Source organism: Coregonus lavaretus (assembly GCF_964263955.1).
Source record: "Coregonus lavaretus genome assembly, contig: SUPER_35_unloc_1, whole genome shotgun sequence".
NCBI classification, from domain to species: Eukaryota; Metazoa; Chordata; class Actinopteri; order Salmoniformes; family Salmonidae; genus Coregonus; species Coregonus lavaretus.
In genome coordinates this window covers 2794018-2820232 of record NW_028167181.1, presented here as the reverse complement: position 1 = coordinate 2820232, position 26215 = coordinate 2794018, and the positions used below count along the sequence as shown (strand labels likewise).

The 26215-nt window shown below is 42.8% G+C and overlaps 1 protein-coding gene across 1 annotated transcript in view; it reads left to right on the top strand.

Annotated features, from left to right (window-relative positions):
• arhgap10 (Rho GTPase activating protein 10) overlaps positions 1-26215 on the top strand; it is a 61778-nt gene that overhangs the window by 1297 nt on the left and 34266 nt on the right. Inside the window, exons 2-6 of the mRNA XM_084188508.1 lie at positions 17623-17718; positions 18274-18335; positions 23034-23105; positions 23587-23688; positions 25493-25603. Coding sequence (XP_084044634.1) covers positions 17623-17718; positions 18274-18335; positions 23034-23105; positions 23587-23688; positions 25493-25603 — 443 coding nt within the window. The remainder of the gene's footprint in view (positions 1-17622; positions 17719-18273; positions 18336-23033; positions 23106-23586; positions 23689-25492; positions 25604-26215) is intronic.

Genomic DNA, 26215 nt, shown 5'->3' with positions numbered 1-26215 from the left:
TGCGCTGAATACAACAGGTGTAGACCTTACCGTGAAATGCTTACTTACAAGCCCTTAACCAACAACGCAGTTCAAGAAATGGAGTTAAGAAAATATTTACTAAATAAACTAAAGTAAAAAGTAACACCATAAAATAACAATAACGAGGCTATATACAGGCGTACCGGTACCGAGTCAAGGTGGGGGGCGGTACAGGTTAATCGAGGCAATCAGCTACCTGTTCATTTCTGAAACAAAGCCCTGAAGAGACACCAGTGATATCTGCCAGACAAACTGATTAAAACATAAACATTTAGTCACTGATGTTAGCTGATTAACTATATTTCGTTAGTATGCAACTGTTGTGTTGCTGTATTAGCGTACTGCTTTTAGCCCACTACAAGCCTCTGAGGTTTCCTTGTCATTCTTAAATGAAGGATTTCTAGCAAGGCATGCCAATGCGTTCTTCATTACACTCCAAAAAGCACGGAAGTACTTTCATCTCTCCTTTTCCAGGTGCAAAGAGAGATTGAATGTTCCACTTGGAAAAGCCAGTGAAGAGACAGAATATTTCTAAAAATAAGGAGTAACATGTGACTTTCACAGACGGGCCTCTCTGTTTTGCAGGCCATTTTGGGAGTTATCAGGAACCAGCATGTGCAGCGGAACCCTCTGGGGCAGCCTCAGACAGACTGTTTGGAATATAACCACCTCTGTTATTCACATTGCATGTGAGCTTTAATACAATGCAGAGTAGTGTAGCAGTAGGTTGCCCACACAATTAGTTGTTCAGACCAGGAGAGATTGCTTGCTTGCTTGCTTGCTTGCTTGCTTGCTTGCTTTGACAATTGATTGTCCCTTCCTAGTGTAACTGGTACTCTACTGGTCTCATTAGAAGCCAGTGATGAGCTTGTTAAGTGTTGATTTCGTCGGTTCACTACAATCCGTGATGCAGCCTGAATAGGTCAACTTCTTAACCTTCCGTGCATTGGACTAAAAATAGTGTTTCAGAGGTTAATTTGCAGTAGGCCACACTGCCACTGTAAGAAAATAAACATAGTTGTGTATTTAGGCAGGAGGGATGACATCTGAGAGCCCTGCTGCTGCACTTCACAACTGTAACAATAACATATATTTGATGTACCCTAGGTCTATTGTTATTCCAAAGAATTGAAGGTTCTAGAATAGAAAGGTGTCAGGCAGGCAGCACACACCATTGGCCTCCACATGGAGCATCACCCTGCTAGGCTGGCTCTCTGCAGGGGGCTCAGTGGATGTATTTATGGCAGGCATTGTGTTGAAGTGGGACTATGTTTTGCTGGTAACATCGGGCCCTATAAAATCAGTTTTTTTTCTCAGTTTTTTTATCCAGGTTTCCGCTTTCCCAGTTTTTGCTCAAAAAAATCACACTTAAATAAATATTTATTTTGATTGAAAAATAACAAAATTGGATGTTATAAGTCTACAACAATGCTTAAACCACAACAAGAGACTACTTTTGAGGTCTGGGAAAAATTTAAGAAATTTCGATATTATTTGGTGTAGTTACCCTTGTAATGCAAGTGAGCACCAGCCAGAGAATATTTTTGGTTAGTGATGTTTCTGTAGCCCTCGTGATTGCAGAATTTGCTAAACAAATGGCCACTGGATTGATGCAAATAATCATGATATCATTCTGCCAGGTAGGCATGGGCTACTTTTTAGTTAACATGTAATTGAAAAGGTTTTTGGGAAAGTCTTTCCATCTCTACCAGAAGACTGTTATCATTAGCTTCATCGCCAACGGCTACACAGTGTAGACATGCGCATGCACCGCATCAGCACTGTGCCGTTTCAGAAAGTTGCAGAGAAATACAACGCACTGATTCATTTTGTTCATGACTTATTATTAACTTGGGCAAATTAATTAATTTTCTAATAAGTTCAGTACATTTAGTTGATTTCCAACTAAGTTCAATACATGTTTTAATATTGTTGAAATCTGTTTTAATGTCTGGATTCCGTGATTCCGAATAGGACCCTAGTAACAGGCCTTCTTTTGAAGACCTTTGTTGAGACCAAAGACCACAAGCAGAGCAGATTTAATATCCTACTTGATGACAACCCCTTTAGAATGTAAAATCAGTGAATAGGCTACTGTGTTTATTTCATGGAACTGAACAGAAATCGGTAAGGGTATTAGTGTTGTAGATGTCTACCAAATCATTCTGACATTACTCAACTGCCAAGAGACAGAGCAAAACAGCAGCAGGGAGCCTAGCGGTTAAGGGCGTTAGGCCAGTAACCAAAAGGTTGCTGGTTTGAATCCCCGAGCCAACTAGGTGAAAAATCTGTAAATGTCCCGTTGAGAAAGGCACTTAACCCTAATTGCTCCTGTAATTCACTCTGGATAAGGGCGTCTGCTAAATGACAAAAACGATTTTTGTAAAAATCAGGCATGTGGCAGTTGGCTGTGCATCAACTTTGACTTGTAGGCCTAGCCCTGTGCTTACAGTATCTGGCTGCTCTTCACTATAGCCTTAGACTCCTTAGCTAGCTAGCTAGACACGTGATTGTAGTAGATATAAAGTGGGTTGAACGGAGGGTCAAGATCATCTTCGTGTCTGAGAGCAAGAACACAGTTTATTTTAGGAAGCAGTGTGTACCTGGTGTTATGTCCTTATTAAGGGATTTCTGGCTAAGTCTTGTAAATATGATGGGATCGGCGGAGTCTGTGCCCGTGGAAAGTGGCATGTGGTGTCTTTACTAGTCACTTACGCCTCTAAACTGCTCCACAGTGTATACAGTGTCAGCTTTGTGCACTCACTCACTTCTCTGAGTGGAGTCACAGCCACGAGCCAACGCCAAGCTCTCATTACATTACATTGACTTAGATCAACTGTGTTTAAGACACAGCAGAGCATCAACTGACAGCTGCTTGGTGTCGTGAGACAGACTGCAGTCAATAGACTGGTTGGTTGTTGAGCAACAAAATCGACGGGTGCTCATCTATGGGGCAAAACAGACGGTGTTAGCTTAGATTGTTGACATGTAAACTATATTTAGTCTCCAATGTTTATTGAAAACATACATTTGCACAATGAGCACTTGTTTTCTCTCAAATATATAATTACAGTTGTTGGTTAGCTAGCTAGCAAATGTTTTGCCATATTAGCATTGACATGAAATCTGTCAACACTTCAAAACTAGACACGATATCAAGAACAAGATGAAACAGATCTGAAACCAGGCTAGATGAAGGCTGAAGTTTGAATAAGGTAGGGACTAGGTAGGAGGAATGTTGAGCTCTCTCTTAGGCCAGTCACTGCTGTAGGATCTTCAAGTGGAATTCCCTGGGTCTTGCTCAAGTTCCAAAATCCCAAGTTACTCTTGTCCAGCTTTGGCCCTGGGCCACTCCCCCTCCACTCCTCCCAGTCCTACTCCTGAAAGGATGTCCCGCACTGGAAAGTCCTTGATTTATTTGGAAGGAAACGTGCAAACAGGGCCTTTAGCCAGGGAGCTAGCCTGTGACATGGAAGTACCCACTAGAGGAGGAACAGGCCAGGGGATGTGCTCCTGTTTTCAAGTGGTTTCCTCCATAGGAACTTTACCCGCTCTGTACCCCCTGTTACCCAACTCAACTCTACATGTCAGTCACTTTTTTTTTAACCCTTCAATTAGATTTTTTTATTTAACCAGGTAAGCCAGTTGAGAACAAGTTCTCATTTACAACTGCGACCTGGCCAAGATAAAGCAAAGCAGTGCGGTAAAAACAACAACAACAACACAGTTACACATTTGGTAAACAAAACATACAATCAATAACACAATAGAAAATCTATATATTATGTTAAGGGTTAGTTTCTCTCATTGGTCATCATTGAGAAATATGTCTGCTTTTCAAGGAACATCCTGAAATCTCCATGGGAGCTTTGTCTTGTGAGAAATATTACCCACTAAAACTCAGTCTTGATTTCTGATAATGGTATCTCATATTAGGTCTGGGCGATATATCGAATTAATTTGAATTAATGTTTTAGCGCAATGTTCCAAATGCCTGTATGGCAAGAATCAAGGTTTTCATTTTTATGTGGATTTGTCTTTTTGGTCTCGTGTCCTTCGCTCCTTCAGTGCTGTGAGAACTATGCACCTTCCCACTCGCACACAGACACCATGCCCCTCCCCTGCCACTCACAACAACAACGACGAAAGAGCATCTTCTTCCTCTCTTACAACAAGCAGTTTCAACTCTCTATTTGCATTTGAGATTTGGTCCAACATATTCGGTCATATGGAAACCGAAACCTATCAAGATGTAATTTTACTGTAATAGAGGAGAACTTAACCTTTAACATGCCCTTTTTATGTCTCAACTCCTAAAATGTAGAACAGAGTAGGAACTACTAAAACGGGAGTGTCAATGAACATGATTGTGGAAAATAATGCTCAGTTTGTCGCACGCAACATTGTGGTACCGCTAGCAGCATTTTAGACAGACTTATGTGTTAACTGTCTAGTCTGTGTTTTATAAATGTGCAATGAGCATAAAAAGACACATATAAGGCATTGGCAACTCGTTCTCATTCAGAGAAACAAGCGTCTTCTTATTCGGTTAGGCCACTTGATCTAAACAAAGTGAACAGCCTATGTTGTTCAAACAGTTGGAGACAGACAGGAGGGTGTATTCATAACAGTTCAACTGTTCTACCTTGTTAGCAAGCGAATAGATCCAAGTTGGCTAGACTTTAAATATAAAGTTTAACTGGCTGCTCACTAGCACAGGGGTAGGCAACCCTGGTCATGCAGTGCCGCAGACGCTTCATGTTTTTGATTTAACAAACCTGGAAGACCAGGTGTGTTGAATTTAGGCAATTACTGATCAATTAGCTCAGTTGGTCAGGTGTGGTGCCTAGTTGGAACAAAATCCGGCAGTACCTGCGGCACTCCGGCAACAGGGTTGCCTACCCCTGCACTAGCAGGTGGGCTTATGCTTGAGAGAGTGTTTATGAGACCTGTGTTCATTTTCTATAATGCCTACTACCAGAAGTTGGTCATTATTGGTTGTTGTGCATTGTTCTGGTAAAATTTGCAACAAAAAGGGCATTTTCATAGACTTCAAAGCCAGATCAGTTATTGTTGCAAAAAAAACACTAAACTATTTTGATAAAGTAATTAAATTAGTGGGTCTTACTGTTGAAGGCTTATATTTAGCCTAGGTATAATTTTAACAAGCACTAAATTCATTAGATTATTCCCAACTGTTTGAAATGCAGTGAATTGATCATTAATTGTGCAACAAAGCGTATTTAGAGAGAATTCAGATATATATTGTGAATCGCCCATAACTTTGAAAAAAACAAGATATACACTGTCTCTTTCCATGACATAGACTGATCAGGTGAATTCAGGTGAAAGCTATGATCCCTTATTGATGTCAATTGTTAAATCCACTTCAATCAGTGTAGATGAAGGGGAGGAGACAGGTTAAATAAGCCTTGAGACAATTGCGACATGGATTGTGTATGTGTGCCATTCAGAGGGTGAACGGGCAAGACAAGATATTTAACTGCCTTTGAACGGGGTATGGTAGTAGGTGCCAGGCTCACTGGTTTGAGTGTGTCAAGAACTGCAACGCTACTGGGTTTTTCATGCTCAACAGTTTGCTGTTTGTGTCAAGAATGGTCCACCACCCAAAGGACATCCGGCCAACTTGGCACAACTGTGGGAAGCATTGGAGTCAACATGGGCCAGCATCCATGTGGAACGCTTTCGACGCCTTGTAGAGTCCATGCCCCGACGAATTGAGGAAGGTGTTCCTAATGTTTTGTACACTCAGTGTATATCGTGACTCCCCCATTAGTTTGAAAATATCAAGATATGATTTTTAAGCCATCTCACCCAGCCCTACCTCATATTCCTCACTACTTTTATTAGATAAGGCCATTGAGAAAGGAAGTCTCAAGCTGTCGTGTGAAACAAAACCAGGCAATCAGTTTGTGCTGACGTGACGGGCGGGTTATGTTCAGTCCACCATGGCAATAGCTGGACTTCCTCTGGTCAACTGATGTCCACTCACAAATTAAGATGTTTTGTCTTTTCCTTCCCCACATCATTTTCCCTGTAAAAAGAAACACGCCAGGAGGTTTTGCAGCTTTTGCTATGTGTTGGCAGGCAGGCCAGAGCGAGTGTATGGCCATGATTCGGTCTGGCGAGCTGCCCAGGCTCGCTCCCCTATAATCATATTACTGATTCTGCCAAAGAGCCACATCACAATCTTTCATTAAAATCGCATTAGCACAGACGTGAGGTCATGCAGGAGGAACTTTTTCCATCCATCTCACTCTGTTGGAATCAACAGGAGGTTCTCCTATGTAACTGATACCAGCATATATTACCTGGGTTTGATGCTAAGGAGTCCGTTTTTATGGTGCAGGTGTTTCAGTTTGCTGGGGGCTCCACCCTCCTTCCCTTGGGTGGCTCTGAACACCTGTAACTTTATGAACTGATTTAAAACCATTGTTTCAAATGCCTGAGTCAATGAAGGTTACCTTCAAGGTGTAACCAGATGGGCCATATCCGCCTGAAGCTACTCCCTATGCTGAGGTCTAGAAATGTGACCACAAGGACAGGGATATCTCACTCGGCCTATGCGACTAATTTGACCAGTCAGAGTGAAAGCTGGCGTTCTCACAGATTAAGATCCTGTCGTAGTTGTCTATTATTGGAAGTACAGGGGCTGGGAGATAAAAGTAACTCCAAGGAGATCCTGGAATTTTGGGGGAGAAATAACTCACTGCTGACCTTTTTTTAGACATGTTTTGACGTTCAAGAACCCTAAGGGTAGAAATGAGGTAATGCTGCTGTTGTCATGAAGAGTAATACCATGAAAGATTGACAGGGTAAGAAAAAGAAAAAAACTCAACTCTGAACAAACTAGAGAGAGGGGAACGAGGGAGGCCTCCAGAGAGGGAAATGGTGGGGCCTGTGAGTGGAACGGAGCAGAGCGGAGCGTGGATTCTGACTGGAAAGATGGGCGAGTGGAACAGGAAGGATTGGGGAAAGGCATGGCCGTGTAAACACAGTCCATTGGCTCTAGTGAGGCCCTGGGCCCAGCAGCTCTCTCGCTCTTCCTGTTGATGAAGGCTGACCCAAGTGGCACATCAGATAAGCTGGCTAACTCCTTGATCCTGCTTTGTAGTATACCCCTCTGTAGTAATCATAACAAACACTGTGCTCACAATGAACACAGCGTGGACTTTGTTGAAAATATACAACTAAATGTCAATGAATCTTTGACAGAAAAACTTCTGATCCACATTTGTATGGATCGATGGAGTAAGATGAATGTGTTTGTGTTGGCTGTTCTAGTTGCTATTGTTTGATACTTTCTACCCATACGGGTAAAGGGGTTAGGCTTTACTGTGCCTACTACAAGGACTAGATTAGTGGAGAGTTATTTTTCAGTTGGTAGAGTTTAGAAAGTACAGTAGTTTTGATTAGGCTGCAGCTACACAGTGGGCCAACCATTACAGATCCAAAACCTAGCCTACTTGGGAATACCATCTCAGGAAATTCAGCTTTGCTGAGAAAAATATCATGAATACATCTACTGTGTCTGTGAGGCAAATGTATTAATGATTCACCCGCCCTGCTACAGTCTGAGGTGAGGTCACTTCAACACTTAAGATGCACTGAGCTGTTTTTCAGCTTCACAACCACCCTCCCCAGTCAGTCCTCCCTCAGAACAGCTGTGCCATGGAGTGTGTCACATTGGCAGTCCAGGAAACTTTATAAAGGATGCGTCAAAACACGCATTAGTCCTACTAGCTTGGTGCTTGTCATGGCTTCATTGAATTCACTATGGGACTTTTCGGGTGTTTTTGTCCGGACTTGAACTAGCTTGGCGGTTGTATTTCCGCTGCTGTACAATAGTGTGGTACTGAAGGTCCAGCACAAACGTGTAACAGGTTGCAGTACGCTGTAGGGTGAGGTTGAATTAAGCATGAATAAGCAGTCGGATTATGCTGATGAATGTCTAAGTGAGGCTAAGTGTGGGGCTGGGCGATATGGCCCAAATATCATATCACGGTATTAAAAAACATGTGGACGGTATTTGATCTTTTTGAATAATCAAAGTTCTAAATTTGCGTTATGATTAGTGCGTGACCCTAGGGTGTCAACACATACATTCTAAGTGATTTCAATGGGTCTTTCTCCATTCTGATTGTTTTATACTGTTCAATTTAACTTCAACCAAAAATACTTTTCAGCATTTTCATACATTTCTGGATTTCCTGCACTCATTTGAGATCATTTCCACACTGCCAAGGAGGGCTGCACGATATGGGCAAACAATCAAGGCCTTATTTTTAACCAAATGTTGGTTAGGGCGGGGCTAGGTCTGTGTGGTAACTGGCATAGAGCGTGGAAAGGGATGACTGAAGTAGCAAAGTCAACTATAGAACTGGACTTTACACACGGCGTATCACATTTAACAGACTTAACATTCAAATACCGTTATAGAAGGTAAAGTAAAAAACCCAATCTGGTCCGTGCATCAGTACCGGTATATGGTTAAATACGGTATAAAGCCCAGCTCTAGCTAAGTGTGAACACAATCATGCAGTCATAGCACTTTGTTGGCACATTCTACAGCACTTAGGTTCAAAGAGGCTCTACTGTAGATTATTTCTTCCATTTTGTAGTCTGGTCTAGTCCTCATCTAGTGTAGGGCCACTTCTGTGCTCTCTTGACAACTACACCTAGATTTGAATAGCACAGCCTTTAAAGAGTACCCCCCCCCCTCCCCGGCTTAATAGGCACACACACACACAGAGGGCAACAAGTGTTTGTCACATCTCTCGCTTGGCCCCTTTTCACACGTTTTTCCTGTTAGAGGAAACTTGGCTTGCTATAACAGATGAACGGAAGGTCGTGGCATCATGACTCACACAGCCAAGCGGGGTCTCTGGTTTTTACACAGACAAGTGGTGGGGCTAAAAGTCAACAGTTCCCAGGTTTGAACTGAAATGCCTTGCTTATTTTACTGAAATGCCTTGCTTTAAAAGGCAGCATGGCTAGGACCAGGAACAGGATGTCTTTGCCTTGGGCCTTTGGTGAAAGTTCGGGTGTTTTTGGTATTTGTTCTCTCACAGTAGGATATCCGTTATCTCTGGGATCGAATAAATGCAGACCTCTCGCCTGTCACATTTGTTGTTGCTCCGCTGATGATATCTCATTGATGTGTGCCTGCTGCTGCTCTGTGCAATTGTCTTTGGCCGTGATACGACCAAACATATGCGGTTGCCAGATTTAGTTTTTTCCCCCCTTTCGAGGATTACAAATGATGTAAGAATGCTAGGGTGAAGGGTGTTATGTAATGGTTGAGCTAGCTGCTTTCTTCACAGAGGCTCGTACCGTCCTATCTCAGCTAGTACCCACCCCTCTGGGAGGGAAAGAGAGGAATATGGACAGAGGGAAGGATGTAGTCAGTCAGTTACACCACTGTAGCTGTAACCAGAGTAGGAATCAATGGGAGGGACTCAAGGTGAGGACACACACCACACATGAGGCTAATCAAGCCAATGTCAACTGAACTGTTGAATTCCGATGACATCACCATCCCATGTGCATTCTCTTACTTTGTACTGTGACCTTGAACCCTCCGCCTTCATCAGAGAAAGAGAGGAGAGGAAACAGGACTTTCATGGAACAGTCCACATGGAATGGAATGGAAAGGAATAGGCCTGAAAGAGAAGTGTGAGAAACCAGAAGGATGACCAAGTTGCCATTTAAGCACAGGGTTATCTACAGTGCATCCATCCACACTACGCCCTTCCTTTGTTTCCTAATATACTTTGTCATGATAGTATAACTTGAGATCGATATCATACAGTGGGGAAAAATAGTATTTAGTCAGCCACCAATTGTGCAAGTTCTCCCACTTAAAAAGATGAGAGAGGCCTGTAATTTTCATCATAGATACACGTCAACTATGACAGACAAAATGAGAAAAAGAAATCCAGAAAATCACATTGTAGGATTTTTAATGAATTTATTTGCAAATTATGGTGGAAAATAAGTATTTGGTCAATAACAAAAGTTTCTCAATACTTTGTTATATACCCTTTTGTTGGCAATGACACAGGTCAAACGTTTTCTGTAAGTCTTCACAAGGTTTTCACACACTGTTGCTGGTATTTTGGCCCATTCCTCCATGCAGATCTCCTCACGGCAGTGATGTTTTGGGGCTGTCGCTGGGCAACACGGACTTTCAACTCCCTCCAAAGATTTTCTATGGGGTTGAGATCTGGAGACTGGCTAGGCCACTCCAGGACCTTGAAATGCTTCTTACGAAGCCACTCCTTCGTTGCCCGGGCGTTGTGTTTGGGATCATTGTCATGCTGAAAGACCCAGCCACGTTTCATCTTCAATGCCCTTGCTGACGGAAGGAGGTTTTCACTCAAAATCTCACGATACATGGCCCCATTCATTCTTTCCATTACACGGATCAGTCGTCCTGGTCCCTTTGCAGAAAAACAGCCCCAAAGCATGATGTTTCCACCCCCATGCTTCACAGTAGGTGTGGTGTTCTTTGGATGCAACTCAGCATTCTTTGTCCTCCAAACACGACGAGTTGAGTTTTTACCAAAAGGTTATATTTTGGTTTCATCTTACCATATGACATTCTCCCAATCCTCTTCTGGATCATCCAAATGCACTCTAGCAAACTTCAGACGGGCCTGGACATGTACTGGCTTAAGCAGGGGGACACGTCTGCCACTGCAGGATTTGAGTCCCTGGCGGCGTAGTGTGTTACTGATGGTAGGCTTTGTTACTTTGGTCCCAGCTCTCTGCAGGTCATTCACTAGGTCCCCCCGTGTGGTTGTGGGATTTTTGCTCACCGTTCTTGTGATCATTTTGACCCCACGGGGTGAGATCTTGCGTGGAGCCCCAGATCGAGGGAGATTATCAGTGGTCTTGTATGTCTTCCATTTCCTAATAATTGCTCCCACAGTTGATTTCTTCAAACCAAGCTGCTTACCTATTGCAGATTCAGTCTTCCCAGCCTGGTGCAGGTCTACCATTTTGTTTCTGGTGTCCTTTGACAGCTCTTTGGTCTTGGCCATAGTGGAGTTTGGAGTGTGACTGTTTGAGGTTGTGGACAGGTGTCTTTTTATACTGATAACAAGTTCAAACAGGTGCCATTAATACAGGTAACGAGTGGAGGACAGAGGAGCCTCTTAAAGAAGAAGTTACAGGTCTGTGAGAGCCAGAAATCTTGCTTGTTTGTAGGTGACCAAATACTTATTTTCCACCATAATTTGCAAATAAATTCATAAAAAATCCTACAATGTGATTTTCTGGAGAAAAAAAATCTCAATTTGTCTGTCATAGTTGACGTGTACCTATGATGAAAATTACAGGCCTCTCTCATCTTTTTAAGTGGGAGAACTTGCACAATTGGTGGCTGACTAAATACTTTTTTTCCCCCACTGTATCTAGTGTTCAGTGTTGCCCACTTGACTCATGTCTAGCTCCCTCCACAGAGTGTCTTCCTTCACTCAGCTGAGGACTTCAAGGCACTCCTCTCTTATCTGTCGTTAAAGAATGCATCATTTCTTTTACGGGCGTCCTTTGGACCTTTAAAGGAATGCTTTCATGGGAAAGCGTGTGCTTGTCTGGGATGTCATACAGCATTATCCTATAGCCTATAATGACATAAAGGAATTTAGTCTGTTCTGTGCTCTAATCTCAACTCTGAATCTGGCCTTTAAGTGATTTCTCTCTGCTGATGTGACGCTGCTGTAACAAAATGGCGCCCCGACTTCACTACAGATACAGTATACGGTGTAGGCTGTAGAGACACTTCCTCAGGGTATTGTGGCATGTTGTCAAAACGTGTTTTCCTGCGTTAGTTAAACGTGTTGAGGGGTTCATTCAGTTCAACTGTATCCAGAATGCATAGTAGTTGTTTTTACACAATAGAGTGAAACCTCAAGATTAGTTGGAGATAGGCGTATTATCTGGTAAGAGTTGCCACATACAGATAGTAGGCTACACATAGGGTGTCGTAGTGTTTGATTTGCTTCAGGTTGCACAAATGAAGCACACCTTAAAACTGCATCACCATGGCATTGACATTTAGCCTAAGCCAGTTGAGCTAGCCAACCGGAGCTAAAGTACCTGGAGAAGCACCATAATAGTAGCTAACAACACAACGGGGAAATACTGTAGCAATACCATGTTAATGAGGTTTCTATTGCATATGTCAAAAGGTAACAAGACACTGTGGCTCTGTTAAGTAGAATATCTCTTCATATATCCCTGGGGCTGAGACAAACACTGGCTCTGGATCAGCCTGCACAACAGACAGACACAGCGCTGATGCCCGCTGTGGTACTGGCAGACTCTGATCTAGCAACAGGTTAGTTAGGCTGTCTGGATGGAATGCCCTCGGTGGGAGCTGGGAGTGACTGAGGATGAAAGCTGGTCAAACTAATCAGTGGGAAACCTGATTTTCTAGGCGGTAATTTGGCTCAATGAGAGTCTGAGAGAGGGAAGGACTGGCCAGATTCAGAGGTCTGGATCCCTCTCCAAGTGGTTTGGACTCACTCCGGAGTTCCACGGTCGATACAAAGCGAATTTCTATGTTGGACAGCGTATGTTTGCTTCCAAAATAATGACCTGGCTGACATGTTGGCCATACCTCTGTTTTGACAACACTGCTTGGAGGCTACTAACCCATACTTTACTACCACAGTTCATATTTACATCACTGGGACTACCACTCTACTGGATGATCAACTCCTTAGGGGAAACAATCGTTAGTCTGTCTAGAAGGTGATGTTCACTGTGTAAAGGAGACAAACAAGGAGCCTCCAGATCTCAACAACAACTGACATGATAGGGGGGAACATGAATAGCTTTGACATTACTGCAGTAATGCCCAATCCTTTGCTTTATGGGGTACAGGTTCAGCAGCCAATTGTTATTTAGTCTTAACGAATCTTAACTTTTTCGAGATTTGAGCCTCTCAAAGTGTTAGACTACTTCAAGTGTCTTTCTTGGTTGGTGGGTTTTGTCTGCAACAGATGATAAACCTTGTGCCCTGGTGTGTTTATAGCAGTTAGGCACAAGGCTGCAAAAAGCTGTGGTCAGAGCTCTTGTTGAGCCTTGTACCAGTCAGTCAGCCCGTCTGAGGAAGGAAGCACGCTGCTGCGGCTCACATGCAATAATGTGTGAGAGGTCGTCTCCTCTCCCCCTGTGTAATGTAGCCTAGTTGTAGTCACCCACTCCAAGACGAGCTGTGACTCTTGTTACTCCATAAACCACGGAGACATCCCAAAATACTGCCTCTGTCTGTCACATTCCTCCTGACCCCACTTCAGTGGTTAAAAGGTAAAACACTTGAATGAACACCATCACGAAGGGAATTAGAGGGCCTTTGGCATAGCAGGCTAGTGTCTAGGGATGATTAGACCTACTCATAAAGCACCATTATGTTTCTCTCTACTCAAGTGTCTGTTGTCAAAGCAAGGCATGGATTGGGTCAAATTTGAGACGTCTCTAAGCTTTTGAATTAGGTCAGTCTAGGTGAGGTATCTGACATGGGCAATTCCACGTTAACTGTGATGCTGATATATATATTTATTTTTTCAGAGACTGAGATTTTTCACTTTCAAATGTATGTCAAATAAAAACCAGTGATTTTTCGAAGTTAAACAAACCATACAACTCTATGCACAAGGATTACTTTTATCAATTTCCACTGAAACTCCAAAAACACATTTACTTGAACAGTGCAGATGCAAAGTTTGATAACAGAATGACGGCACAAACTGTAATTCTGTTACCAAGTTTTGCATCTGCACCAGTTCAAGTACATGTGTTTTTGTAAAATGTTCCGTGGAAATTAGACTCATTTCATACTTCAGTTGTACTTTCCACTCAGAATGCCTGTTTGTGAATGCTCATCTATCAACAGACTGCTCTGACCGATGTGGAACTACTTTTCTCTGGTACTTTTCTGGATGTAGCCAGCCTACTTTTCTCCGGTAAATTTAAAGATTAACTTTAAGCAAAACATTAGGAAATGTAGCTGGCTACATTCGTTCTATGATAAACATTAGAAATATGATGGCCATGCATAGTTTAAGCTAAAAAATACCTTGCTTTTTCATTGTAAGCTCATTTACTTGTGGCTGCCAGCCAAATAGCATTGCACATCTGTCATCTGATGAAAATGAAGCTATTTTCTGCCAATTGTGTTTCACTAATGTATGTTCTGTGAAGCTAAACTATAGTTGCACGTCCCTATTCAACTGGGGGTACTGCAGGGGATCTGCTAATATAAGTGGAAATGTTTTTATTTTATTATTTCAATATCTTTATGAATATCGCTAGCAACAACAGAATATATATTTTATTTTATTATATACCTGCGGTACAAAAGAGGAGAATAACGTCTTTCTAATGATGTCAACTTTATTACGCCTAATATTGAGCAAATTACACTCATTTGGAGCCAATTACACTCGCTGGAGTATCTGATATAGGCTTTGAAAAAGCACCCGCAAATAGGCTACCAGTGAGGCAAGTGCCACTGACTGCTGGTAAGCTTTCTTGAATTGGACATACATTTTTGCCAACACATGGCTAACGTTTGTTTAAACAGGTGCTCTTAGCGAAAATGTATTTGGAGTTACCCTTCTAGCTAATAGGCTATGTTAGTTTACTCCTCTAATTATAATGTAGGGAGGTCAAAATAATGAAAAACCATCTACTAAATCTATTCACTTTAAAATCTCCTTGCCATTATCATTCACCTGATGATATTGATAAGACGTTATTTAAAAAAAAAAATTGCTAATGTATGATGGAGGTCGCTGGTTTGCCTGGATGGGGTCCCTGGGCAGGATTGTTTAAGACCCCTATCTTATTGCTAATCTGTCATGGTTTGATAACAGCTCAGGAGTGCATTGGCTTGTACTTTACTTTCTGCATATTTCCATGCGCCGTCATCACTGCTGAACTTCAATACTTTCATATCTAAGAACGACCATTACATTACATTAACTCACCAGTTTAAAAAAAGGAAAGATGCCATCTTCCTGCAGGTGCTTTTTGAAGCAGGCCTAACTCAAAGAGCAAGCACTCGTAAACTATGCTCCGGCAGCTACAGAGAGCACAATGCAACAGTGTTTCCTTTAACTTGGACAACAAACTTACCAAGGTCTTAGCACTACGTAAAAATTGTTTCCAAATGTGTGGAAAGGTGTAAAAATGTATTTACACATGAGTCAAAACTGAGTAGGTGGGTTTCAGAATGTATCAGTGGCCATGTTCAAGAGTATCAAATCACGACGCATTGTGGGTATATTGTGAATGCCTGACTGATCTACAAATAATAATTAGTAGGCTAGTTAGTTATGATGCAAGGTGATTTGTAGGTCAGTCAGTCGGCAGTAATGTCAAACAAGCCCAATCATACAGTGGATTTGCCAGCCTACATTTCCTTGTGTCTAAGGTCCACACATATCAGAGATCAGTTTGGGGAGATCAGTTTGGGGAGTTTACTTGCCTATTGATTGATGAAACAAACACAGGCTTGGGATCAGTCAGGCAGAGGTTAGGGCTAGGCACTTTATGCCAGGCATTGTGCAGAGCTCACATGATTAAGCTTTGGGCCTCGTCGTTATAATCCACACACGCACACGTTATTTTTTTAGGTGCGAGATGCCAGGGGTAATGCTGTAGAGGAATTGGTTGACATGGCCCACATTTGTAAAAAATAAATATTAGAGAAAGCCAGGGGAGCAGACTGTTTATATGAGGAGGATAGGCTGCGACTTTTTAATGTGGCAATTCTATGAAATTCTCATAGGGCGGCGCACAATTGGCCTAGCGTCGTCCCGGTTAGGGGAGGGTTTGGCCGGGGGGCTTTCCTTGGCTCATCGCGCTTTAGCGACTCCTTGTGGACGGCCGGGCGCCTGCATGCGGACTTCGGTCGTCAATTGAACGGTTTTTCGTCAATCACATTGGTGCGGCTGGCTTCCGGGTTAAGCGAGCAGTGTGTTAAGAAGCAGCGCGGCTTGGCGAGTCATGTTTCGGAGGACGCATGATTCGACCTTCGCCTCTCCCGAGCCCATTCGGGTGTTGCATAAATAAATAACAATTTAAAAAATCATGAAAACAAACATTTGTTTTTTGGTCTAAATTTAAGGTTCGGGTTAGCAGTGTGGTTAGGTCTAGGGTTAAAATCAGATTAGATTACTTTGTGGCTGTGCTAGCTAGTGACCACTCTGCAGAGCTGCCTCCAGAACAAGATTCATGACGAAAAACGCTAACCTGCTGGTAATATAACTGTCACAATAAAAACACAGGCTTCCTACCTCCATTGTCAACAAGCCCAGTCAGTGAGAATCTGAGAGCCTCTGTATTCAAAACTCCCAGCTGATCCTCCTCATAGAGGCCCATCCAGCTGCCAAAGCTAATGGTACTGCTCCTCTGGATACCAGTCATAACTCCAGTCTTAAAAATACCCTGTTACATTCTCCCATGCTGTCCTTGTGGGACTGTCATCAGCCTGAGATCCACACCGCTGGGAATATCTGTGTACACTGTTTAGAACTGAGAGGGCTCAGCTTGCATCCCAGCCTGGAAAACAAACGGCGTGAAGTTCACTATGGTGCGACGTTTGGGTTCCAGGCTAGGCTACACCCGACTGTTGTTTAGCCTGTTGGGCCTCTCTTCTCCTCCTCACAACATGGTTAGGCCAGCGCATAGTCTAAACTATTATATAAATACATTGGTTGTTATGACTGTTTTCTCACTCAAGCAGGTCAAGGGCAAATGTTAGCCTATGTAGGCCAATATATGTTTGAAAATCCTTTTTAACTCAAAGTTGCCACATTATTAACCCTTGTGCCAATACCCCCATAGATAAACTAGGCCTATATAGGCTAATTTCTATGGGGTCATATGTTTAATGTATTGCTAAAATGTAAACACCTGCCACCATCAATGGACCAATAGGCATTGTCTCTTCCCTCCTGTGAATAGAGTGGTGCTTTATAACCTATACAGGGACAGGATGCTACAGTCTGCTGGCAGCAGAGGCAACAGGAAGTTTGCAGATGGGGTTAACCACTAGGCTAGGTCCCTATGTATTTTAAGATATAGCCTGCATGTCAGCCAGGCCTTGATTAAATGACTGTTCTGTTTTTTCTTTCAGTCTTTGGCGGCAGGTAGCTTAGTGGTTAAGAGCGTTGTGCCAGTAACCGAAAGGTCGCTGGTTCTAATCCCCGAGCCGACTAGGTGAAAAATCTGTCGATGTGCCCTTGAGCAAGGCACTTAACCCTAATTGCTCCTGTAAGTCGCTCTGGATAAGAGCGTCTGCTAAATGACCAATTATTTATATTATTTATTATTCTTGAGTTATTTGTGCTATGGTCCAATTCAAATGTGATTGAATATCTATCAAGCTAGTACATCCACTAATAAAAAAATAAAAATAAACGTTTTGATACAAGCCTGTAAATAGGAAGCACATGTGACCGCAGTGGATCTGATGCCGAAATATGGTCGTCAAGGGAAGGTCGCATCCGAAATCACATCTATCCATAGGATTGTTTTTTAAAATTATTACATTTTTGTTTTCAGAGCTTGCGTTGGCCCAGCGCAAGTTTGCCCATTCCCTGGGAGAGTTCCAGTTTGAGTACATCGGAGATGCAAAAACGGACGATGAGAGGTGTATTGGTGAGTGTGGTGCTGTTACGACCTACAGCTGGCTGGTTCTGCCAGCGGAACCACAGACTGAAAACGTCTGTTTTTGGTTCTGTGTCTACCACCAAATTAAAGTGCTTGCATGTGTAATTTCCCAAACCCTTGGCTTCTTTAGAGAGATGGAAACACCAGTACTTATGTCTCTCTCTTTCTCTGTGTGTGGTCTTATGTTTATGTGTGTCCTGTCTCTTGTCTCGTCTCCTGTTTGGTGTGTGTTTCAAATCATATTTTATTGGTCACACACATATTTAGCAGATGTTATTGTGGGTGTAGCGAAATGCTTGTGTTCCTAGCTCCAACAGTGCAGTAGTATCTTAACAATTCACAACAATACACAAATCTAAAAGTAAAGTAATGAAATTAAGAAATATATCAATATTAGGACGAGCAATGTCGGAGTGGCATTGACTAAATACAGTAGAATAGAATACAGTATATACATATGAGATGAGTAAAGCAGTATGTAAACATTATTAAAGTGACTAGTGTTCCATTATTAAAGTGTGTGTGTTTCTCTGTGTCTTGCAGATGAATCCTTGCAGGAGTTTTCCAACTTCCTTAAGAACCTGGAAGACCAAAGAGAGCTGATGGTAAGCAGTAACCAGTCGAGACCTGCTTTAAAAGCCAGGGGAAATACCTCTGTCTGTCTGTTTGCGTGTGTGTAACGAATGTGTGCTCTGTGTGTGAGTAAATTACAGTTCCTCAGTGGGTGGAGGGTTGAGTAATGCCTCTGTGTTGTAACACCAGGGTCATGTTCATTACGGCACACCGTAGTAAAATGTATTGGAAAAGAAAACAACAATTTGTTTCTTATTAGAAGTCTGGGTAGTCCCTCCTTGTTTTCTTTTGATTGGTGCCTAATGAACATGACCCAGAGGAGAGGCCACCTTCACTGCACCTGTCCAAGGGTCACTGTCTGTCCTGTCCTGTCCCCACCTCTCCTCTGCAGGCGGTGGGACAGAGGAGTGGATCTGCTCCATTAAACACAACCTCAGAAGACATGGCATACCATAGTCAATGGGGTCATTCAACACTCACTGCAATGTGTAGTGCTATACTAGTACACTACTGTGACACACACCTGCTTACTGCTGTCTTAAACTGCAGATGTTTAAGTTACAAATGCTATAGAATATAGAGGAAAGTTACACCTGAACTGAATGTTGTAAATGTAGCCTGTTAGGGTTTTCTACCCATGCAGAAAATACTTGGTGTGTGTCCTAAATGGCACCCTATTCCCTATCTGGGCTCTGGTCAAAAGTAGTGCACTACATAAGGAATAGGGTGCCATTTGGGATGCAGTCTGGGGTAACCCTGGAGTTACGCAATCAACCCAGCCTCTCGTGTTGAGTCACGTTGTTTGTCCGTCTTCAGAGCAGCGTTCTGTGTGTCAGCAGATGGGCGTCTCCGTTTCACAGAAGAATCTCCCTCCAGGCTCCTGGCTCTATTGTCCCTATTCCTCCATACCTTTATTTACTGTAGGTGTTGCTGAGTCGAGGTTTTAATCAAGGGCTAGGCTATATCTTGTGATCTCTTTGTGACTCATTCAACACAGATAATGTAGTGTTATTTCTATTCTCCTGTAATGCAGCCTATGGCTTGTTCTGGGAGTTCTAAGGACGAACACACCAATAGGGTTTGCCTGCCGTGAGTACTTGCGATCCGAGTGCAAACCGACTTTACATGTAGAGTCGCACAACAGCGCCCTGAACGATCAATAGACGAATGGGAGATCCACCTTCGGTGCAATTTGTGCGACCCTTAAGATATGGTAGCTATCTACAGATGGACTCCCGAGTGGCGCAGCGGTCTAAGGCACTGCTTCTCAGTGCTTGAGGCGTCACTACAGACCCCCTGGTTCGATTCCAGGCTGTATCACAACCAGCTGTGATTGGGAGTCCCATAGTGCGGCGCACAATTGGCCCAGTGTCGTCCGGGTTTGGCCGGTGTAGGCCGTCATTGTAAATAAGAATTTGTTCTTAACTGACTTGCCTAGTTAAATAAAGGTTAAATATATATATGGCATTAAACACACTTCCATTCTATTGTTTTACTTCCCTGACCCCTTGCATTCAGAATAGTGTATGTTCTGAATGTTTACAATACATGTTATGTGTGTTTGCGCTATAGATAGGGTCTATCGTTGCCATGTAAACGTCTCTACCAGGGCCTGGTTCAGCTCCAGCAACGCACTGCAGTATGGGATGACATCACAGCCCACAGCAGAGGACTGTGGGGTGGGCAGGCAGACACTGACATCCCCTGGAATCAACCCAGGGCAATTCCACGGTAACGGAATTGCGCTGAGACTAAGATTTTTCACTTAAAATGTATGCCAAACGTGATTTCAAAGTTTAACAAACCATACGACTACTTTTAACAATCTACACTGAACATTTTACAAAAACACATTTACTGGAAGAACTGTGCAGACGCAAAGTTTGGTCAAATCTCTGTCAGTTCTTTGGGTCCACGTTTTCCAAAAACTCTTAAATATCTGCTCCAAATGAAGATTAAATTATGTTAGGCAAAATAATGGGGTGTCAGCTATGACATGACACATTGACTTCGAAAAAATGGCCTCCCGAGTGGCGCAGCAGTCTAAGGCACTGCATCGATCCCGGGCTGTGTCACAGCCGGCCGCGACCGGGAGACCCATGAGGCGGCGCACAATTGGCCCAGCGTCGTCCGGGTTAGGGGAGGGTCCCATCGCGCTCTAGCGACTCCTTGTGGGGAGCCGGGCGCATGCAAGCTGACTTCGGTCGCCAGTTGGACGGTGTTTCCTCCGACACATTGGTGTGGCTGGCTTCCGGGTTAAGAGCGCGGTGTGTCAAGAAGCAGTGCGGCTTGGCAGGGTCGTGTTTCGGAGGACGTATTGCTCTTGACCTTCGCCTTTCCCGAGTCCGTACGGGGGTTGCAGCGATGGGACGAGACTGTAACTACAAATTGGATATCACGAAATTGGGGAGAAAAATTACTTTGAAAATATCTATTTTGGTTATTGAACTACAGTAAGTGAAGTGGATTTACACTAGTGGAATTGCGGTAACGGAATGTCATCATAGGTCCCTGATCTGTGCTACACAGAAATGCATCATTATGGATATGAATGCCATTCTCTTCATGGGGATGTATCCTAATTAGGTACACAAAGGTAGAAATATGGAATATTCTCATTTGTGTATTTTTCTACATAGCCTACCTTTAATGAGCTCTGCCCCCAAACAAGACCACATTTGGGTGGTCCGAACCGGACCAAATCTGAACCGATCATAGATGTCTATGGCTGCGTTTAGAGAGGTAGCCCAATTCTGAAAAATATCTGATGCGATTGGTCAAAAGACCAATTAGTGGAAAAAAGATCAGAATTGGACTGCCTGTCTAAACGCAGCCTATGTTTCACAAGTTTGGACGTGAAAGTACATCTCAGTAGAGTACAGTAGGGTAGAGTATACATTGAGTAGACGAAACATTAAAAACACCTGCTCTTTCCATGACATAGACTGACCAGGTCAATCCAGGTGATCCCTTATTGATGTCACTTGTTAGATCCACTTCAATCATGTAGATAAAGGGGAGGAGACAGGTTAAAGAAGGATTTTTAAGCCTTGAGACAATTGAGACATGGATTGTGTATGTGTGCCATTCACAGGGTGAATGGGCAAGACAAAATATTTAAGTGCCTTTGAATGGGGAATGGCAATAGGTGACAGACGCACCGGTTTGTGTCAAGAACTGCAACGCTGCTGGGTTTTTCACGCTCAACAGTTTCTTTTTTGTATCAAGAATGGTCCACCATCCAAAGGACATCCAACCAACTTGAAACAACTGCAAGAAACATTGGAGTCAACATGGACCAGCATCCCTATGGAACGCTTTTGACACCTTGTAGAGTCCATGCCCCGACAAATTGAGGCTGTTCTGAGGGCAAAAGGGGTGAAACTCAATATTAGGAACGTGTTTTGTACACTCAGTATACTACAGTAGAGTTCTGTAAGTAGAGTAGTGTACATTATAGTGTACTCAGCTCTAGTGTTCTCTACTGTGTACTGTACTGAACTCAACTGTGCTGTCCAAACTTGTGAACCCAACTCTGATTTGTGACTACTATGATTTCCCATTTTAGCCAATTCAATTGCAGAAACTCTGTTACCGATTTGGTAATGGAATTTCAAGTTTTAATCACTTCATAATTCATAAACAATTTATATTAATTCATTGGTAGGTCTACCTTTACTTATGACTTTTGTGAACTTTAATTATCCTCCCTCCTCATGAGGGAGATAAATTAGAAATTATCTTAAAGATATGTGAGTTTTTGGTAACGGAATTTCAAGTCACAAGGCAATGTTTCTTAAACTTCCAGAAGACAGAAATCTTTCTCCAATACTAAATACAAGTGTTGATATTAGTTGGCAGAGGTCTTTATTTCAACATTCATTGTGTTTTGATGCATTTCTAATACCTTTTAAGAACCAGAAATCAAAGCCTTTGCTTATTCCACATTTTTAGGATGGAAAATGGTTGATAAATGTATATGCCTTGATACAAAATAAAGACTTCTAGCTTTTAAATTGACACCCAATTTGACATGCTCCTATGAACTTCACATGTTGGTGGCCATGGGTCCTTTTACATTGAAATGACCCCCAGAAACAGGACCTTTAGCAGAGAGAGAGAGGGAGATATGATTCAGATAGAGATGGAGAGATGGATCATTTATAAAAGAGAGGAAGGAAGAGATGGAGATATGGCAGGGAGGGTGATCAATAGGACAGAGACAGTGATTTCCAGCTTTCATGTGACGGTGGGACTAGTGTACTTGAATGTGTTGTGGATGCTTGCAAGAAGTTATACAAAAACATAGGCAATTGTCACTGACTTTATGCTGTCATTAACCCACTGCAAGTATTGTGACCTTTGGCCTTCCATTGGAATGTGATGTTATGTCAAAGGTCAAATCAGGGGGGGTGCTTGTATTTGTCCTGTTTCACTAACCGCTAGACTACCTGCCGCCTCTTAGGCTGGGTTTACACTCAAGCGTTCCTCTTGGCAATACGTCACTGATGCTTCCGTAAAGTTACAAATTCTGGCATGCACTGAAATCTCAATGCTGAGCCCCATGCGGTGCATGGTAGTGAGGTCAGGTCACAAAACAGTTGTGGAGCCTCTACAGAGAATGCCTAGTGGAGTGTAAGACCAGCCTAATACTGTACCTGTGAATGAATTAAACACTTTTGTGGAATGTCCTAATATGGTCATGTCTGTCTTATCTCTTGGTCTCTTAGATGAGGAACATTACAGAAACGTTAATGAAACCGCTGGAGAAGTTCAGAAAAGAGCAACTGGGCTCAGCGAAGGTACTCTATCATACGGCTTGACACTGCTATGCAGTCTGCTTGTTAATGATCTCATACAAGCGCAATCCTGTGTGCTCTGAACACCGCTATAAAGTAATACCCTTTTCACAATACCGAGCCAAACCAAGCTGTACTGCACTGGCCCGGTTGTGCATCCACTGTAGTTGCAGAAACCATGCTTGAAAGGGGAATGTGAAAAGAAAAGATCAGAGCCAGACAAGTTTTGGGTCGGCACGGTAATGTGAAAAGGGTAGTACACAGTGTCTTTTATCAAAATACCTGTCTAGAGACAGACCGTTCCAACTACCTTTTTTTATTGGAATTGAAATGTGTACCTCTTGATATCACGCTCCGAACATTCCTTTGGTCAGTGAGACTAATGCAATATTACAATTACATTTGTTGTTCTTCTCACTTCTCTTATCTCTCTCTCTCCTACCATGCCCTTTCTCATACGGTTCCTCTACTCTGCCCTTTTAAGGAGGAAAGGAAGAAGTATGAGAAGGAAACTGAGAAGTACTACAGCTCCTTGGAAAAGCTTTTGAACATGTCAGCAAAGAAAAAGGAACCGCAGCTACAGGAGGTACTTTTTTTTTTTTTTTTACTCTCTCTCGCGTGCATATTTATGGAAAGTGGAAAACAGGCCGAAAACACGGGCCCCAACATCTTCCCAACCCCAAAATGGCTGGAAATGATATTTGCTTAGTGAGAAGTTCCTGAATCCTGACCCATAGGATACCTCCCAAATTGCACCCTATTCCCTATATAGTGCACTACTTTTGACCAGAGCCATATACACTGTAGGGAATAGGGTGCTATTTGGAATACACACGTAGTCTTCTTGGCTGTTCTCTGTAGCGCTGTGGCGCTGAACTGTACTGAAGTGTGTGGAGCGGTGTGTGTCCACAGGTTAGAGTACGGAGTGAGTTTCTCTTGCATGCTCGGAAAGGGAAGTCATGTTCAGTGTTTATGTACCAGCCACCAAGGTCGTACCTCTGAGGCAGTAGCTTTTTGAGCGCCTCAAGACATCCTGAGATTGCAGATACAGTATCAAGCTTTACAGACCCAGTGTGGATTATATTGGGGTTGGTAATGGAAAAATAAACCCTTTTGGTTATCAAGAAAAAGTTTATGTATTTCACTGTGAAGGCTTGTGGGAGCTATCCTTTGTATAACGATATACTAAACTGACCATATAGTACCTTAGAGACATGCAGTCTGGTACTGTATATAATAATATAATATAATATAATATAATATAATATGCCATTTAGCAGACGCTTTTATCCAAAGCGACTTACAGTCATGCGTGCATACATTTTTGTGTATGGGTGGTCCCGGGGATCGAACCCACTACCTTGGCGTTACAAGCGCCGTGCTCTACCAGCTGAGCTACAGAGGACCACATCTAGCTAGTATGTAATATAAACAAAACTCCCCTCACTTAACAATGCATTCTGTATCCTATAGGTTGCCCTTGTGTGAACATAACCATTGAAGGCGTAGCCACCATGTTTTGTATGCATGTTGTTTATCCCTCTTTGTTTATGTAGCGGCCCGTTCTGTTCTTCCCTCACGGACTCTTGTGAGGCAAGTCCAGTAGTGTATTCGGTGAGATGAAACTTTCTGAACATTGCGGATAGAAATGTAACGAATAGAGCTGACACTTCCAAATGATACCGAGAGCCAATCATATCAGTTCTATGCATTACATTTCTATCTGAACATTCTGTATTGTGATACACTGCGGAACAGACCCCAGGGTTCTGTGTTTGGAACAGAGATTGTTATCAGGGAAGAGTAGAATAAATAGTTGTGTGGTTCACAGCCTCGTGGCCGCGAGGCACTATCTGAACTCCCTCAACTAATCTGTCATTCTGTACACTCGTCATGTGACGGCACCGACCCGACCTATGGCACTAATGGAAAACCTACCAGCCACTAATGGGAAAAAACTGATGCACTAGATTGAACACAATAACATATTGAACACAATACAGTAAAGTGGTAAATAACAAATTGAACACTGACGATGTAAAGATCCAGTCAACAAACCATGTAGCCTAATCAATTAGCTTATCAGTCAACCAAACGATAAACTCACCAGTTGATTGGTCACTTTTTGGGGGCTGTCATACACCACGTAGGTCATCAGTGTCTTAGCCCTTCAAACTCTTTATCAGAAGTTATCAACAAAAGAGGACTAATTTCTCATAGCTTGTCCTTTCTCTGTCTGGGACTCTGTCTGCATCCAGTACAACTGAAGCTAGGCCGTGAGCTCCATCTGTCCGTAGAGACCTGACTGTACTGTATAATAACGCTGACACTCATTCTCTCGCTTTCTCTCCTCTCTCTGTCTGTCTGTCTCTCTCTCCTCTGTTCTGCAGGCGGACAACCTGGTGGAGACCATGAGACAGCACTTTCAGGAGGAGTCTCTGGATTACGTGTGTAAACTACAGGAGATCCAGGAGAGGAAGAAGTTTGACTGTGTGGAGCCAGTGAGTGTTCGAAAAAATACAAATCACACACTATACACTGAGTGGGCAGAACATTAAGGACACCTTCCTAATATTGAGTTGCACCCCCCACGGTTGTGTCAAGTTGGCTGGTGTCCTTTGGGTGGTGGGACCATTTTTGATACACGCAGGAAACTGTTGAGCATGAAAAACCCATCAGCGTTGTAGTTCTTGACACAAACCGGTGCACTTGGCACCTACTACCATAGGCACTTAAACATTTTGTCTTGCCCATTCACCCTCTGAATGTCACACATACACAATCCATGTCTCGGGGCTTAAAAATCCTTATTTAACCTGTCTCTTCCCCTTCATCTACACCGATTTGAAGTGGATTTAATAAGGGATCATAGCTTTCAGCTGGACTCACCTGGTCAGTGTCATGTTCTTAATGTTTTGTACACTCAGTGTATATGTTATACTCCAAAATGTTTAATGTGTATGACGAGTTTTGCATCATATTACTTTTGGAGCCAGTGAGTGAACTAACCGCTGGCCAGTGCACTTTTAGTACTTGCCTGGTCAGCAGTTGTCATTTACAGTGCTCATTAACTTACAGTGCACATAGCAAAGTAGTGTACACTATAGTTAGTG